Consider the following 13,223-nt stretch of genomic DNA (forward strand, 5'->3'; position numbering starts at 1 on the left):
GATCGGTTGCTAACAACAGCTTGTTGTCACGATAAGGTCTTAAGACTTTTTGAAAGGTTTTTAAAAAAGTCTTAAAAAGATATTGAATTTAACCTCAGGATTCCAGCATATACCCTGGAGATAGATCTTACGTTCCAAATAATGATGGATGGATGGACAGGTCGATGCTGTCACTTCTTAGCTCACACCTGAGAACCAGCACGCCATCCTCTCCCTGTGGGAAACATCCGGCCTTGCACCAGTTAGCATTAACATGCTACAGGCTGCTAACAGCTGATCTCACATGTAAACAATGCAGCCATGGTTACATGTAGGATCTCCAGACAAACACAGGAGCAAAAATAGTAGAAATTTCACTGAAGACACAAAAAGTTTGGTGTCCATTACCAACAATGACCCACTTCAAATACAAAGATTACGAAAAAGTGATGAAAAAATTACAAACCAACAACCAACAAAGAAGACAGAGCTGCCGCAACAGGCAGCCACTTGGGCGGCACCTAGCATCGAGAATATTATAATGATAAGGAAAATATAAGTTGCTGAAACTCAGAAGTGCAAGATGGTCTGCTGCCTTTTGTATAAATAAAAACAATCACTGGTTATTCTCCTTAAATATGACATAATTTTACCAACACTGAAGTATTTTTATTTGTGCTATCCAGTCACTTCAGCCACCTCCCTGTTTATCATCTAGTCACTATTTACTTACTCAAATGTATGAAACGCTGTACAGGATCGTTCTAACAAAGTTTCATTATGTATTTTATACTATGAAAACAAATTTTCGGTCTACTCCAGTTGATTGGGAAAAAAATGTTTGAAGCTTTATTTTCAAGTCCTGCATTTTCCCAACAGATCCAACCAACTGGAGGACAAGATCACTCTGATAAAAGGCCGGATAGAAGACATCAACCTTCCTGTGGAGAAGGTGGACATCATCATCTCAGAGTGGATGGTGAGTACATCCTTTACACCCAAAGGTACACACAGACGTTAAAGCCTCTAAAAATCAGAGACAGAATGAAAGATAAAAGTTTAGCTTAAAAAGACATGCATTAGATGGACATTTCCCTTTATTTGGAGCTACTGTTTTTCAAGGTAACAAACACATTTGCATTTTAACCACCTGATCGGCCCTTCTGAGGTAAACAAGGGTGCCTTCATGAGATGAATCTTCATCCTCATCAAATGCATCTATGCATTTACAGCAGCTTTAATGTAGTTGCATAATCTCAGGTTGGTCCATTACCCACCAATGAGCTTACAGAATCCAAGGTGTATGTTTTAAACATGTCTTAAAGGAGGCTAAACGCGACCATGAGCCTCTCTGAATATCTAACCAGGAGGAGCCGTCTTCCCACCCTTTGATGCCCATTTATCAGGGAGATTCTCAGTGGCGATACAGGCAGCATGGCCAAAGTTGAATGCACCGCTGAAGTCATCCCTAATTCATGAGCATCCCGTATCTGTCCCCCCCTCTCCACCTCCCCCGTCTATCGTGAAACCCCAGGGTCACGAGCAGGGGTCGCCAGCCAGAGCCTTCCCATCCTCTCAGCAGGGAAATTGAAATTCGATGGTTGACGTGTCGGTGGACCAGTGAAGGATAGGGGGCGTAATCTCTGATGACACCGGCTCACAGGGCGCTAATAAATCTAAGAATTCTTCAGTCACTTCTCATCACGGCAGCAATGGCAGACATTTCTCACAGTGACCAGAACCTCTGAATCCCCTCTCCAAACTGCCCGTATAAAATGGAAAAATGACAGTCGTCAGAGGAAGAGACTTTCACTTCCAGTGTAAATGGCTGCAGACTGTATTAAACTTTAATGGCTTTGTCTTATAGCCAGGTAGTGTCCTCTTATCTTAGAGACATTCTGGAAAGTCATCACTTCACAGAGTAATTTCTTACTTTTATATTTGTACTTGAGAAGTCATATTTTATTCCCCTATGGTTTGAGTTTTTTTTTTTTTTTCAAAAAGTCACTTCCTTTACTGCTTGAATAATTTTCCATACCCTTTTATTTAAAGGAACCTCACAAATCTTTGAAAATGTGAAGTTTCACAAAATACAATTGCTGCAGATAGAAGAGGAACTTCCATGAAAGCTTGAGAAAAGCATAATCAAACTGAACATGTTTCACATACAGGACAGGAGGTCTCTTTCAACCCCTGTTATGCTTGATCATAAAATCATTTATATACCTGCATAAACAAGTTTAGAAACAGTTTTTTAGCAACACCATCAGTGTCTAACACATGCATTCTTGGTCCCGCAGCTGGTTTCTGCTATCATGAATCCTGCACTGTGTCACATAAGATTATCAGCGCCAATATAGGTTATTTCAAATTGCTACTTAATAGCTTCCCAAAGTGGTTGAGTAGGACCGGATTGATGTACAACACGTTTAAGTCTGTATGACAACGCCACGCCAGCTGACGAAGTTTAGAAGACAGAGTTTAAATCTACCTTTTCTCTGCTGAAAACAATTTCTGTGATTAATTATGGCAATAGCGCAACATATAACCGACAACTACAACATTTGATTGACGTCACATTTCAAACTGTAGTGCTACATAACTGTACTGATATACAATTTCAATTTCAGTTTCAATTTATTTAGTATAGCCCCTAAAGATGCGGCATCTCGTTTTCAGACAAGACAAACCATACATACCGCTCTTCTTGAGATACATCCCGACATACCACACCATCCCAGCACAAGCACTCGAAAAAAGACAGAATAGGAGAAGAAAGCTAAACAGGAGAGAGATAGAGCACGAGCTAAAGGTTAAAAGGGCTAAACTGTTTTTGTTTGTTAGCTCTGCTTGGTAGATGACTGGCAGGACATATAACCAGGGTTCACTAACGTTACACATTACAGACATATCTGACAGCATCGGGCTGTCAGTAGCGCTACATAAGGACGGCTACTGAACTACCATACAAACTGATAGTTTGCTTGTTGTCATGTTAGCCTACGAATAAGTCATAGCACCGAGCTACTAGTACTAGTGTTGTCATGTTACATTACTTTTGGATGTGGTAAAAAGTTGAAGTGAACAAAGAAAATTTGCTCCAAATCAGACATACGCCTGGTTAAAGTCACATCTTTACGACAGTATGCGTGAGACTCCTGGCTAGACGGGGGTGCTGCAGCCCAATTAAGATCCTCCTCATAGCATCTTTAAGCCAACAGTAGAGCAAATAGAGTGGAATAGGTGTTTCTAACAGCAAAAACAGCTGAAATGGAATAAGCTCAATACATGTTTTTATCATTAATTTTAGCTATTCGTTATTTTTAAAGCACAAAAAAAAAAACAGAAAAATGTGCAGCTCTACCCCTTAACCTTCTGTGCAACTATTACCTCATTAAACCTAAGTATCTGACTGGGAACTTGGTATTGACAATTATTAATAATAAAACTGCAAAACTAGATTTTAATGAAACTTATCTTATAAGCTATGTAATTATGTTCATTTCAGTTAGGGATGTGTACCTATCACATTTTAAATGATACTGATGCCCGGCACCTGGTATTCGATATTGGTAAGCAATGGTACCAAATTTTAGTATTTTTATGTATTTATGTGATAATAAATATTAATTTCTTAAATAATGAAATATCAAAGTTTTTCAATTTAACATGTTTATTTCTCAAAATGCAAACTTGCAATGCTGTGTTCATGTCCAGCATGGAAAATAGCCTACTCTTCCACTCAGTACTCAGTACTACGGACTTAGGAGTTCAGTATCTTTAAAAAATACCTAATTTGGTACCCATCCCTAGTTTCAGTTCTGTTAATGATGCAGTAGCTTTTTCTTTGTTGTGTTTCTGACTAAATACCTCCTCAAAGAAAAACAACTGCTCTCCGAAACTGATTTAATACCAATTTTGATAAACAGGTTTTATCATTTTTACTGTTACAGGAAGTGTTTCCACATCCAGAACTGACTCCTTAAAGTTTAAACCTTTGCAAGAGCAATGAGCATTTATTTAGCTTGAAATAAAGGAAACAAAGGACAAAAAAACTCAAAATGTAGTAACTCTGTGACTTTGATCAGGGTTTGATACCTTAACCTGGCATAGCTTAATGAACTTCCCCTGTGTCTTTTGACCCTGCTTAAAATAGACACACACACACTCTCCCTCTCACACACACACACACAGGCCCAGACAGAAGGCTTGCAAAGGCCTTCGACAGAAACCGTCCTAACTGGGTCAAGGCTATAGCTGTACAGGGATGCACAGAGGGGAGCTCTGTGACTAAGAATAGATTAACTCCAACATTTTGTTCTGTACAGAAGAACCCACACACTCTGTTTTCATCTCCTGTACAAGTTTAGGAAAGGTCAGAATGTAAAACTCCAGCAGAGGAAGAGGACTGAAAACTGAGTGCCTTTCACACTCTTTCACTGCAGTTTGTGGATGCAGAAAGAATAGCAGCAGTCTGGTGATTCTGCTGTCACTGAACAGTGTAATTAATCTGAAACATGGAGAATTAATAGGCCTACAGATCCATGCTCTCTGCATCTCCTCAGGCTTACTCTGGGAAGGAAAGGCATTAATTCTGATAAAGAATGTAAGAGGAGAACTACTTTCATGTATCACTGCTTGTGTTGGGATTGAAATGTTGTTCTCTGGCCTGGAAAGTAGTCCAGGTTTAGTTGTAGGTGTGTAATGAGAAATGCTTGGGCTGTTAAAAAAGTTTTATTTTCTAAAAGTGCTGCTAAATAATACCTTAAATGACCTCAAAACACACAAAAACTGAAGAATAGGATGAAAACTTGCTTTATTAACATTGTAGCTGCTGCACTATGCAACTGATTTACCATCAAACCTTTCAGCACAATCTGAAACTTTTTTAGATACCCTTATTATTTAAATGAGAAATATAAATGAAATCATTGATACAATCATAATTGGGTGGTTTTGAAATAGCTAATAAGCCAATAAGGAGTGGTATCATGTTAAAGGATAAAACTTAGCATTTTGATTGATTGTTTAAGCTTATTTCAAGTTTGATTCCAGCAGCACATTTTAACACGTTACAACAGGATCAATAAAACATTGAAAGAGTTTCCAAAAAACACCCTTTAAGAGACATCCTTGAGCTATTTTGATGAATTGGCAAAATGTGGCTTTAGAGAGTGAAGTAATAAAGAATTCAGGGCTTCATTAACAACTTCATGTCAATCAGGGGAAATCTTTACAAAAGGAAAAAGTGCAAAACCAATACCGGGTGGCCGTGATGTTTGGGCTGTACAGCATTGAAAACAGACTCTGCAGTGTAACTCACTGCATAGGGTCAAAATTCCAACTTTTACTCATTGTTTGTAAACAAAGTTTGTTCCTGCAAACAAAAATATAAGTGTAACCTTTTCCATGTACAATAGAAAAAAACATCAGGTGCAGCTCCAGAGTTTAGTATATGGTGAGAATAAAATGACGCCTTGCATAAGACTAAATGCTTTTCAATATTTTTCGTCTAACAGCTAAAAAAAAAACTCTGCCTGCATGGCATGGCACCCCAACTTTCCAAGATTGATTTAATCCCCCTTCAGGCAGAAAAAATTACCATGTATCTCTTACTCTACTTCAGAACATGAAACCATTATCATTAGGAACACTGCTGACTTGATAACTGTCAGGAAGATGAACATTAACACCCTTCCTGTAACCTTAAGCCCCATTTCCACCAAGCAGTCAGGTTTAAATCAGTACAGTTTGGAACGGATTGGCTCAGTTAAGTCTGGTCCTGTTTGCGTTTCCACAGCCAACCGTGCCCCCTTCTGGTAGGCGGCATGTAAGCTGGATGCCGGTAGCCACATCAGTAACATAACAGCATGGCGCCATAGCAGCGCGCCACAGTGTACCCTGCTAATAAATCCAACAAAGAAGAAAAACACGACACAGTAAACAAAGAGCAACGATGGAAAACATCCAGCAATTAGTCCTCTTTGTCATTGGCATGCTCTTTGATATAAAGTGCAATCAAGCTTTGTTTCAGAGAAGACTGTGTGCCTCCAGGAGAAATACAGCCAGTATCACATGGTAAGGGATGATTCCTTCGACCAATCAACGGACTGCATTGTTTAAGCTCCACCTTCCGAGATTGGATCGATTTATTCTGGCATTCCACATAAGGGTCCCAAAAAGTAATTTGGAGGTCTGTCCCAGGATTAGTCAGTGGAAATGCTGTAAAATGTGTGCCGAGCCGAGACGAACCGAACTGAACAGCTTGGGGCTTTAGTACCTTATAGACCAGGGGTATGCAACCTTTTCCATGTCTCGAGTCACTTTGAAATACACTCATGATTAAAGTGCCAGTACTTTCTTCTTCATAAAATCATTGACAGTTGATAGGAGAGTCTCCTTGAATGGTTTTCCATGCTTAGCTATGCAGTGAGAAATGGTATAGCTTCCTTCTGTTGCCTGGTTTTTAACAGTATAGAAAGTTCTGAATGTGTTCCTGTGTTTTGCATAATTTGTTTAGTCTCAAAAAGACGCTGCACACTTGATATCCTACATACCACACTTTCACAGCAAAGGGTGCATATCCCTCGATCTCCAGCCATCTCTGGCAGTAAGTACATACTCCCTTGTCCAGCTATGTTGGAAAGAATGACTGGAACTTGTTTTTACTGCCTTGATAACACCACCAAAGGGATGCGATTGCAAGCTAGCAGATTGACGTGCAAAGGGTGATTTGTGGTGTTGCACTTGCAAGACACATTGGCACACTTGTAACACCCCAATTTAAGAACATTAAGAACATTCATAGTGTGCTCAATTCCTTGTGAAGTGTTAAATACAATACACCGAATAGTTTTATTATTCATGTATTTATTTTGTCCTCTGATTCATTGTAATTATTCTCTGCGTACCAATGTAAATAGTCTCATGTGCCAGCTATGGCACCTGTGCCCCAGGTTGTCTACCCCTGATATAGACTAATATATTTATAGATTTATTGCACATGGATCTTGGTTACAGTGAAACAGAAAACGTTGACCATGGTTTCTTAACAAATGAATTAATTTGACTTACTTTTCTAACTTTGTGAAACAGTGAGTACATCTTTCTCAAGGTCAAAATATTCCTGAAATGTTGCTGTCTTAAGGATTTCATTACCATTTTACAAATCCTTCGTCCATTAAAAGTGTTGCTCTCGGTTTCTATCTGAGTACCTATGGACAACTACCGACTCCTACACTTACCTTTAACTGGTGCTCTATGACTGAACATCAGTTATTTATGTATTTGCGTGCAACTTGCAGGCACAACAACAATAAATGGACTTATAAATGATGATTAAAGAGACCAGAGTTTAATTTTAACCATCATAAACCCACAAATTAATGCTCTAAAGAGATAACCTTGCAAGTTTTATTCAAAGGAAATGAGTGACCTGTCAATTAAGGCTGTAATGGAAGAGACAGCGAGGATTCTATCAGTGAAGTCCAGCTGTCAGAGCTGTTGGAGCGGGCAGACAGACAGTGGTTACGGGGCTAATAGACAGAGATGAGTGATGAATGTGCTGGATCTGTGGTGATGGTGCTGGTGGAGGAGGAGAAGCAGGAAAATGAGAGTCTGTGTTTGAGAGACTGCCTTCAGCAGCACCACTGTCATTTCATAACTCACAACATTGATCGGTCCTTTCTCTCAGCACACGGAAAAACAAACAGAGCAGATAAGAGGCCGGGGGCTGACGAGGGGGAGGAGAGCTCAGTTTTCCAAAGGCTAAATAAAGGTTGTCACTCTGAGATCAATCACAGGTGATGGGCCTGCATGGCTCGATGGTGTTTAATGGGACGGACATACCTATATGGACATGAGAGCATACTAACGGAGGAGAGACGGACTTCACTAACTTAAACTAAACTTACAATGCCTCGTAAAGATGGCAGACTCACTACAAACCAAACTAGACATAACTTTACTTCTCTATTGGTTTGCATGTCCTGAAGTCAATCAAACTCAGTACAGAAACTCTAATCTTCGTGGTTGTTTTTGTCTCTTTTTTAGTTGATAGTTTTCATTACTGGAACCTTGTTTTAAGATGTTACAATCCAAAAATATGACCTGGATCACCCATAATAACTTGGAATATCTTCAGACTGTGGCTGAAGTTGCTGAGGCAGTTACACAACTGCAAAGCCGCAGGAGTGGACGAGATCCGTCCTAAGTTCCTCAAGGCTCTGGATGTTGTAGGACTGTCATGGCTGACACTTCTCTGCAACATGGCATGGACATCGGGGACAGAGCTTCTGGATTGGCAGACTAGGGTGGGTGGTGGTTCCCCTTTTCAATACGGGGGACCAGAGAGTGTGTTCCAACTACAGGGGGGTTCACACTCCTCAGCCTCCCTGGTAAGGTCCACGCCAGGGTGCTGAAGAGGAGACTCCGGCAGTTGGTCGAACCTTGGATTTAAGAGGAACAATGTGGTCTTTGTCCTGGCCGTGGAACACTGGACCACCTCTATACCCTTGCTAGGGTACTAGAGGGGGCATGGGAGTTTGCCCAACCAGTCCACACATGCTTTGTGGACTTGGTAAAGGCTTTTGACCCATTACTTTTATGGACAGGATTTCTAGGCGCAGTCAAGGGGCGGAGGCAGTCAGGTACGGGGTCTTAGGATCCCATCTCTGCTCTTTGCAGATGATGCGATCCTGTTGGCCTCATTGAACACTGACCTCCAGCTCACACTGGGGCGGTTTGCAGCCGGGATGAAGATCAGCTCCTCTAAGTCTGAGGCCATGGTTCTCATTTGGAAAAAGGTGGACCACCCATTCCAGGTCGGGAGAGAGTCTTTGCCCCAAGCGGAGGAGTTCAAGTACCTTGGGGTCTTGGTCATGAGTAAGGGGAAAATGGAGCAACAGATTAACAGACGGATCGGGCGGCGTTGGCAGTGGTGCTTTACCAGTCCGTTGTGGTGAAGAGAGAGTTGAGCCAGAAGGCAAGGCTCTCAATTTAGCGCTTAATCTACGTTCCAACCCTCACCTATGACCACGAGCTGTGGGTAGTGACCTAAAGATAAACGCAGATACAAGCAGCTGAAATGAGCTTTCTCAGCAGGGTGTCTGGGCTCAGCCCAAGGGAGGGAAGCCAAGGGGCATCTGGCAAGGATTCCTCCTGGACACCTCCCTGGGGAGGTGTTTTGGGCATGTCTAACTGGGAGGAGACCCTGGGTAGACCCAGGAGATGGTGGAGAGATTATATCTCTTGACTGGCCTGGGAATGCCTTTGTGTTCCCACGGAGCTGGTAGAAGAGGCTGGGGACAAGAGCCACTGGTCTTCGTTGATGGCACTGCTTCCCCCTGCGACCCGGACCCAGATGAGTGATGGAAAATGACATGACATGACGTGACTTTCAGATTCATTAGTTAGGAAGTGAGGAAGCTTTGGTTTGTGTCAGTTTACTGGTGATGATGTAGAGATGCTGATCCTGTGTCGTATATTTTATCTGATAAGTGTTTGTGTACAGAGGTAAAGGCCAGTGTCCCTGAACACTGAGCGTATTTGTTTTCAAATCTCACCTTGAAGAAACTCACACAGATTATCCAATCCATTTCCAGCAGCATTGCAAGTTTAGTGAGTTTTACTAAAAAGGAAACCGCCAAGGCATTGTTTTTTTGTGCCCATGTCCCTGAGGGGAACATAGTTTGACTACAAACTCACTGGTGACACACAAACACACACACGCAAAGTGTGTATCATTGTGTGAGGTAAGGATGTGAAGTCAAATTAATGACAGCTCTTCCTCTTTAGCCTCATTATCAGTGCTGTGAGACTCGACTGCCTAAAAAGAGCGTGGTAGTCATCAGTCATCCTGTCCTTCAGTCTGACTGACTGTCAGTCACACACACAAACAGGCTTGTGTCCTCACTATCATCGTCACAAACACACACACAGGATGGTGCCACAGGTGTGTCCATGCTCTAATGAGGATTTATTGGCTGTGCTTACTTCCAAAGACCTTCAGGAAGTAGTTTCAGAGCAGTTCACTGTGAAGTAAGACGCCTGATGAAGTTATACTGACTGTTATTATTTGGCCTACATAGGGTTGTTTGGTGTAGACCAGGTCATATTTAAAGCATAAGAGTAGAATTGATGTTAACTGACATTTGTCCTGGTACTGTAAAGGTACATTGAAAGACTAATTTTCTAAAAGGAAATATTTTGCTTGATTATATTTTCAGCCAAGATATCCAGCTCTTTTTAAGAAAACAGGAACTAAAATTAAATCTCTCTACATGACGTTCCCATAGTGCAAACTCAAAACTGGAATTACCTAGAGTTAGATTAAAGAAATGCCAGGTAAATTAAATTGGTCAGGAGGCAGACTCTTTCCTCACTTCTCCAGGTCTTCTTTGCTGGCTTTTTTATTGAACTTAACCCATTTCCAACATCCAGTTTTTATAACTCTTTAAAACCTAGCCACTAACTATCCTTTAATTCCATAAAGCAAACTCAAAACAAATAACTCCAACCTAAACTGAATAAATGTCAGGCCAATCATGCGCTAGGTACTCATGCATCTCCAACCAAAAAACCAAAACATTTCTTTAATTTTAACACTTCGAGGGGTATTACTGCCTTGTGCTCATTTATGTTTTGTTACAGAAATAAGTGGGCTAGCCAGGAATAGGTAGCTAGCTAAAAGTTGCTTAATTTGTAGTTAGATTATAACTTGTCATCATCATATCATAACCTTTAGTGTGGTGAACCTAATCACTCACCATTAAAAACTGATTCAAGGATCATGTTTTCAGTTTCTTCTGTACTTAAGTTTCTATTTCTTCCTGAAGTAGCCGCCATCATGAAAGCTGGTTAAATTGCCCTAGTCACACATTTTATCCTAAATAATCCAAGATTTTGACTTAAGCTAAGAATAAAATGGCCTAAGTCACCCTCTTGACTTCAGCTAAAGCTTTAAGGGATTGTACCAGAGATGGTCAGCTTTATCAAGAGATAATTAAAGCTAAAAACGTATTTTCCTCAAAAAATGACCTAGGCCATTATTTTAATTGGATGATGATATGTTATTTTCCTACAACAAAAATATGCAAACAACTTAAGTTCAAATTTATATCCAGGCATCAAGCATTTTGCAAGTTAAATTCATTTTTTCACTTTTATTACTTTTTTTTCTCAAGCCATGAAGAATATAGATAGTATAATACCAAGTAAAACACACTGAAATAGACCCACTCTTATATCAATATATCTTCATCTATTTCAGCCAAAAAAATAAACCGAGATTTTCAGATTTCCTCAGAAATCAGAGTCAGCATTCAACACTTACCCCTGAATTGTCTACATTAGGTAAAATTTGGCAGTGAGAAGTAAGTTAGCGAGATAAAGGATAATTTTTCTTTATATACGCCTCTTTCGACTTGTTGTTTTTGTCATAATGTTTGGAACTGGGGTAAATAAGCTAAATGATATATTTTTCTGTTGAGGTTCTATTATTTGATTTTTTATTTTTTTCCACAAATTTTTTAATTTTGTTTTTGGCTTTGAATTTACATATGCATATATGGATTAAACAAAACAAAATAAATCAAATACATAAATAAATACATTAGTGAAAAGCTAACAAAATAAAATGGAGGAAAACAGATAAGTTGTTACCTTTAATCAAATGATAAAAATAATAATAATTTACTACCATAATAATATACGATATATATATATATATATATATATATATATATATATATATATATATATATATATAAGTACTGCCTTCATTCTTAATAATTACCAGAATTACGATATGAAACCTCTTCAGAGGGCCTTCAGTCTGAGCCTTTTCCTAATCCAGTTTTCATACAGCATATTCTCATCATTCTACTGTTAATTCCGTATTTGAAAGGCAAATAATTCTGAGAGGCAGATCTCCCCAAAGACATTTCCCCTTTTTTTCTTTTTGTATCATAAATTTATGTTTCCTCCTGTTTAATGTTGAAGTATTTTGTTCATTTCACAGATCATATTACATTTATCAGTCTACAGAGACGCAGAGACGTGTGTCCACTTTCCATTTCAGCAACAAACCAACTACACCAACACTCAGATTTTAGTCTATCCTGTCTTCGATCTACTGAAGCATGGGCTTACGAGCATATAGGCTGCCATTTACTTAAAGCAGCAATTCAGTTCAGTGATATACACTGAACATATCCAAAAGGCAATGTTCCATTTCTTTCATCTGGTCAAAAACACCAGGAGGAAATGTTTAACTGCTCACTGAGTTGAAAAAACGCTACATGCAGAACCTGACAGCCGGATGAATCCCTCAAACAGGCGTCCTTATAAACCCAAAACCATCACCCTGCATTGCTGGGATGACATTGTTTTTGTGGAGGAAAAACAGCCTCTGTGCTCCCTCATAGTGATGAATTTAATAACAGCCTGTGAATGCTGGGACAAGTACCTCAGCAAAGACGAGTGTATTAGGATTTTATGGTGTATAAGTGAATTCACAGCTGTAACTTTTTTTATTCTGCAAAGACGCTCAAAGGCAAACACTGTTTTATGTTTACGCTGCTGACCTCTACTTTGAATAAGCTACAGCCAAAAATATCTCATGTGAAGGAGCCTTTTTCTAAATTCCTCATGGTGATATCTGCTTTTATTATAAATCTTCATTTTGGATTTCACTCTGAACATCCTCCAAATCCTCGTGATGTCTTTGTTATTCATTTTAGATTACCCAGGGCTTCTTGTAACCTTGTGACTGAGCTGCAGATACCTCTGCTCTCCCACCATCTCACCCCTCCATCTCTCATTTACATGCCTCAAATGAAAACAATGCTGATACTGGAACCTCCATAATGTACACTCATGAAGCGTAAACACAGCACAATCTATTACACGCATGTGAGTGATATGTTTATGCTAATTTTATATCATCCCAGCACGGACTGGGCTTGTTGATGTAAAGGTGCTGCCTCCAGTGCTCAGTGGAGCATTGCCACACACTCCCATTCAGATACACACACAAACGCACACACACTCACACTCCAGCATGCACACCATCTCCTTTATTTTGCCTCAGCCCTCCTGGGACTGGAAGTGATGATGATCTGCAGTAATTGAGGAAGACGTATGTAGACTGCAGAAAGAGGGAAGAGAGACTGGAGGGCGGAGGAGAGTGTAAACTGCTGATGCAGATTTTGTACCAAAATGCCTCTTGGTGCCCATTACTGACT

General features: G+C 39.9%; 1 protein-coding gene across 1 annotated transcript in view; it reads left to right on the plus strand.

The window, feature by feature from the left end:
* Positions 1–13,223, plus strand: part of prmt3 (protein arginine methyltransferase 3) — a 79,903-nt gene that overhangs the window by 16,166 nt on the left and 50,514 nt on the right. The window contains exon 10 of the mRNA XM_074666609.1: positions 859–958. Within this exon, the coding sequence (XP_074522710.1) occupies positions 859–958 (100 nt within the window). The remainder of the gene's footprint in view (positions 1–858; positions 959–13,223) is intronic.

This window comes from Halichoeres trimaculatus, unplaced genomic scaffold, assembly GCF_033239565.1.
Source record: "Halichoeres trimaculatus isolate MK-OKI-2021-1 unplaced genomic scaffold, fHalTri1.1 fHalTri1_scaffold_3, whole genome shotgun sequence".
In the NCBI taxonomy this organism is placed as follows: Eukaryota; Metazoa; Chordata; class Actinopteri; order Labriformes; family Labridae; genus Halichoeres; species Halichoeres trimaculatus.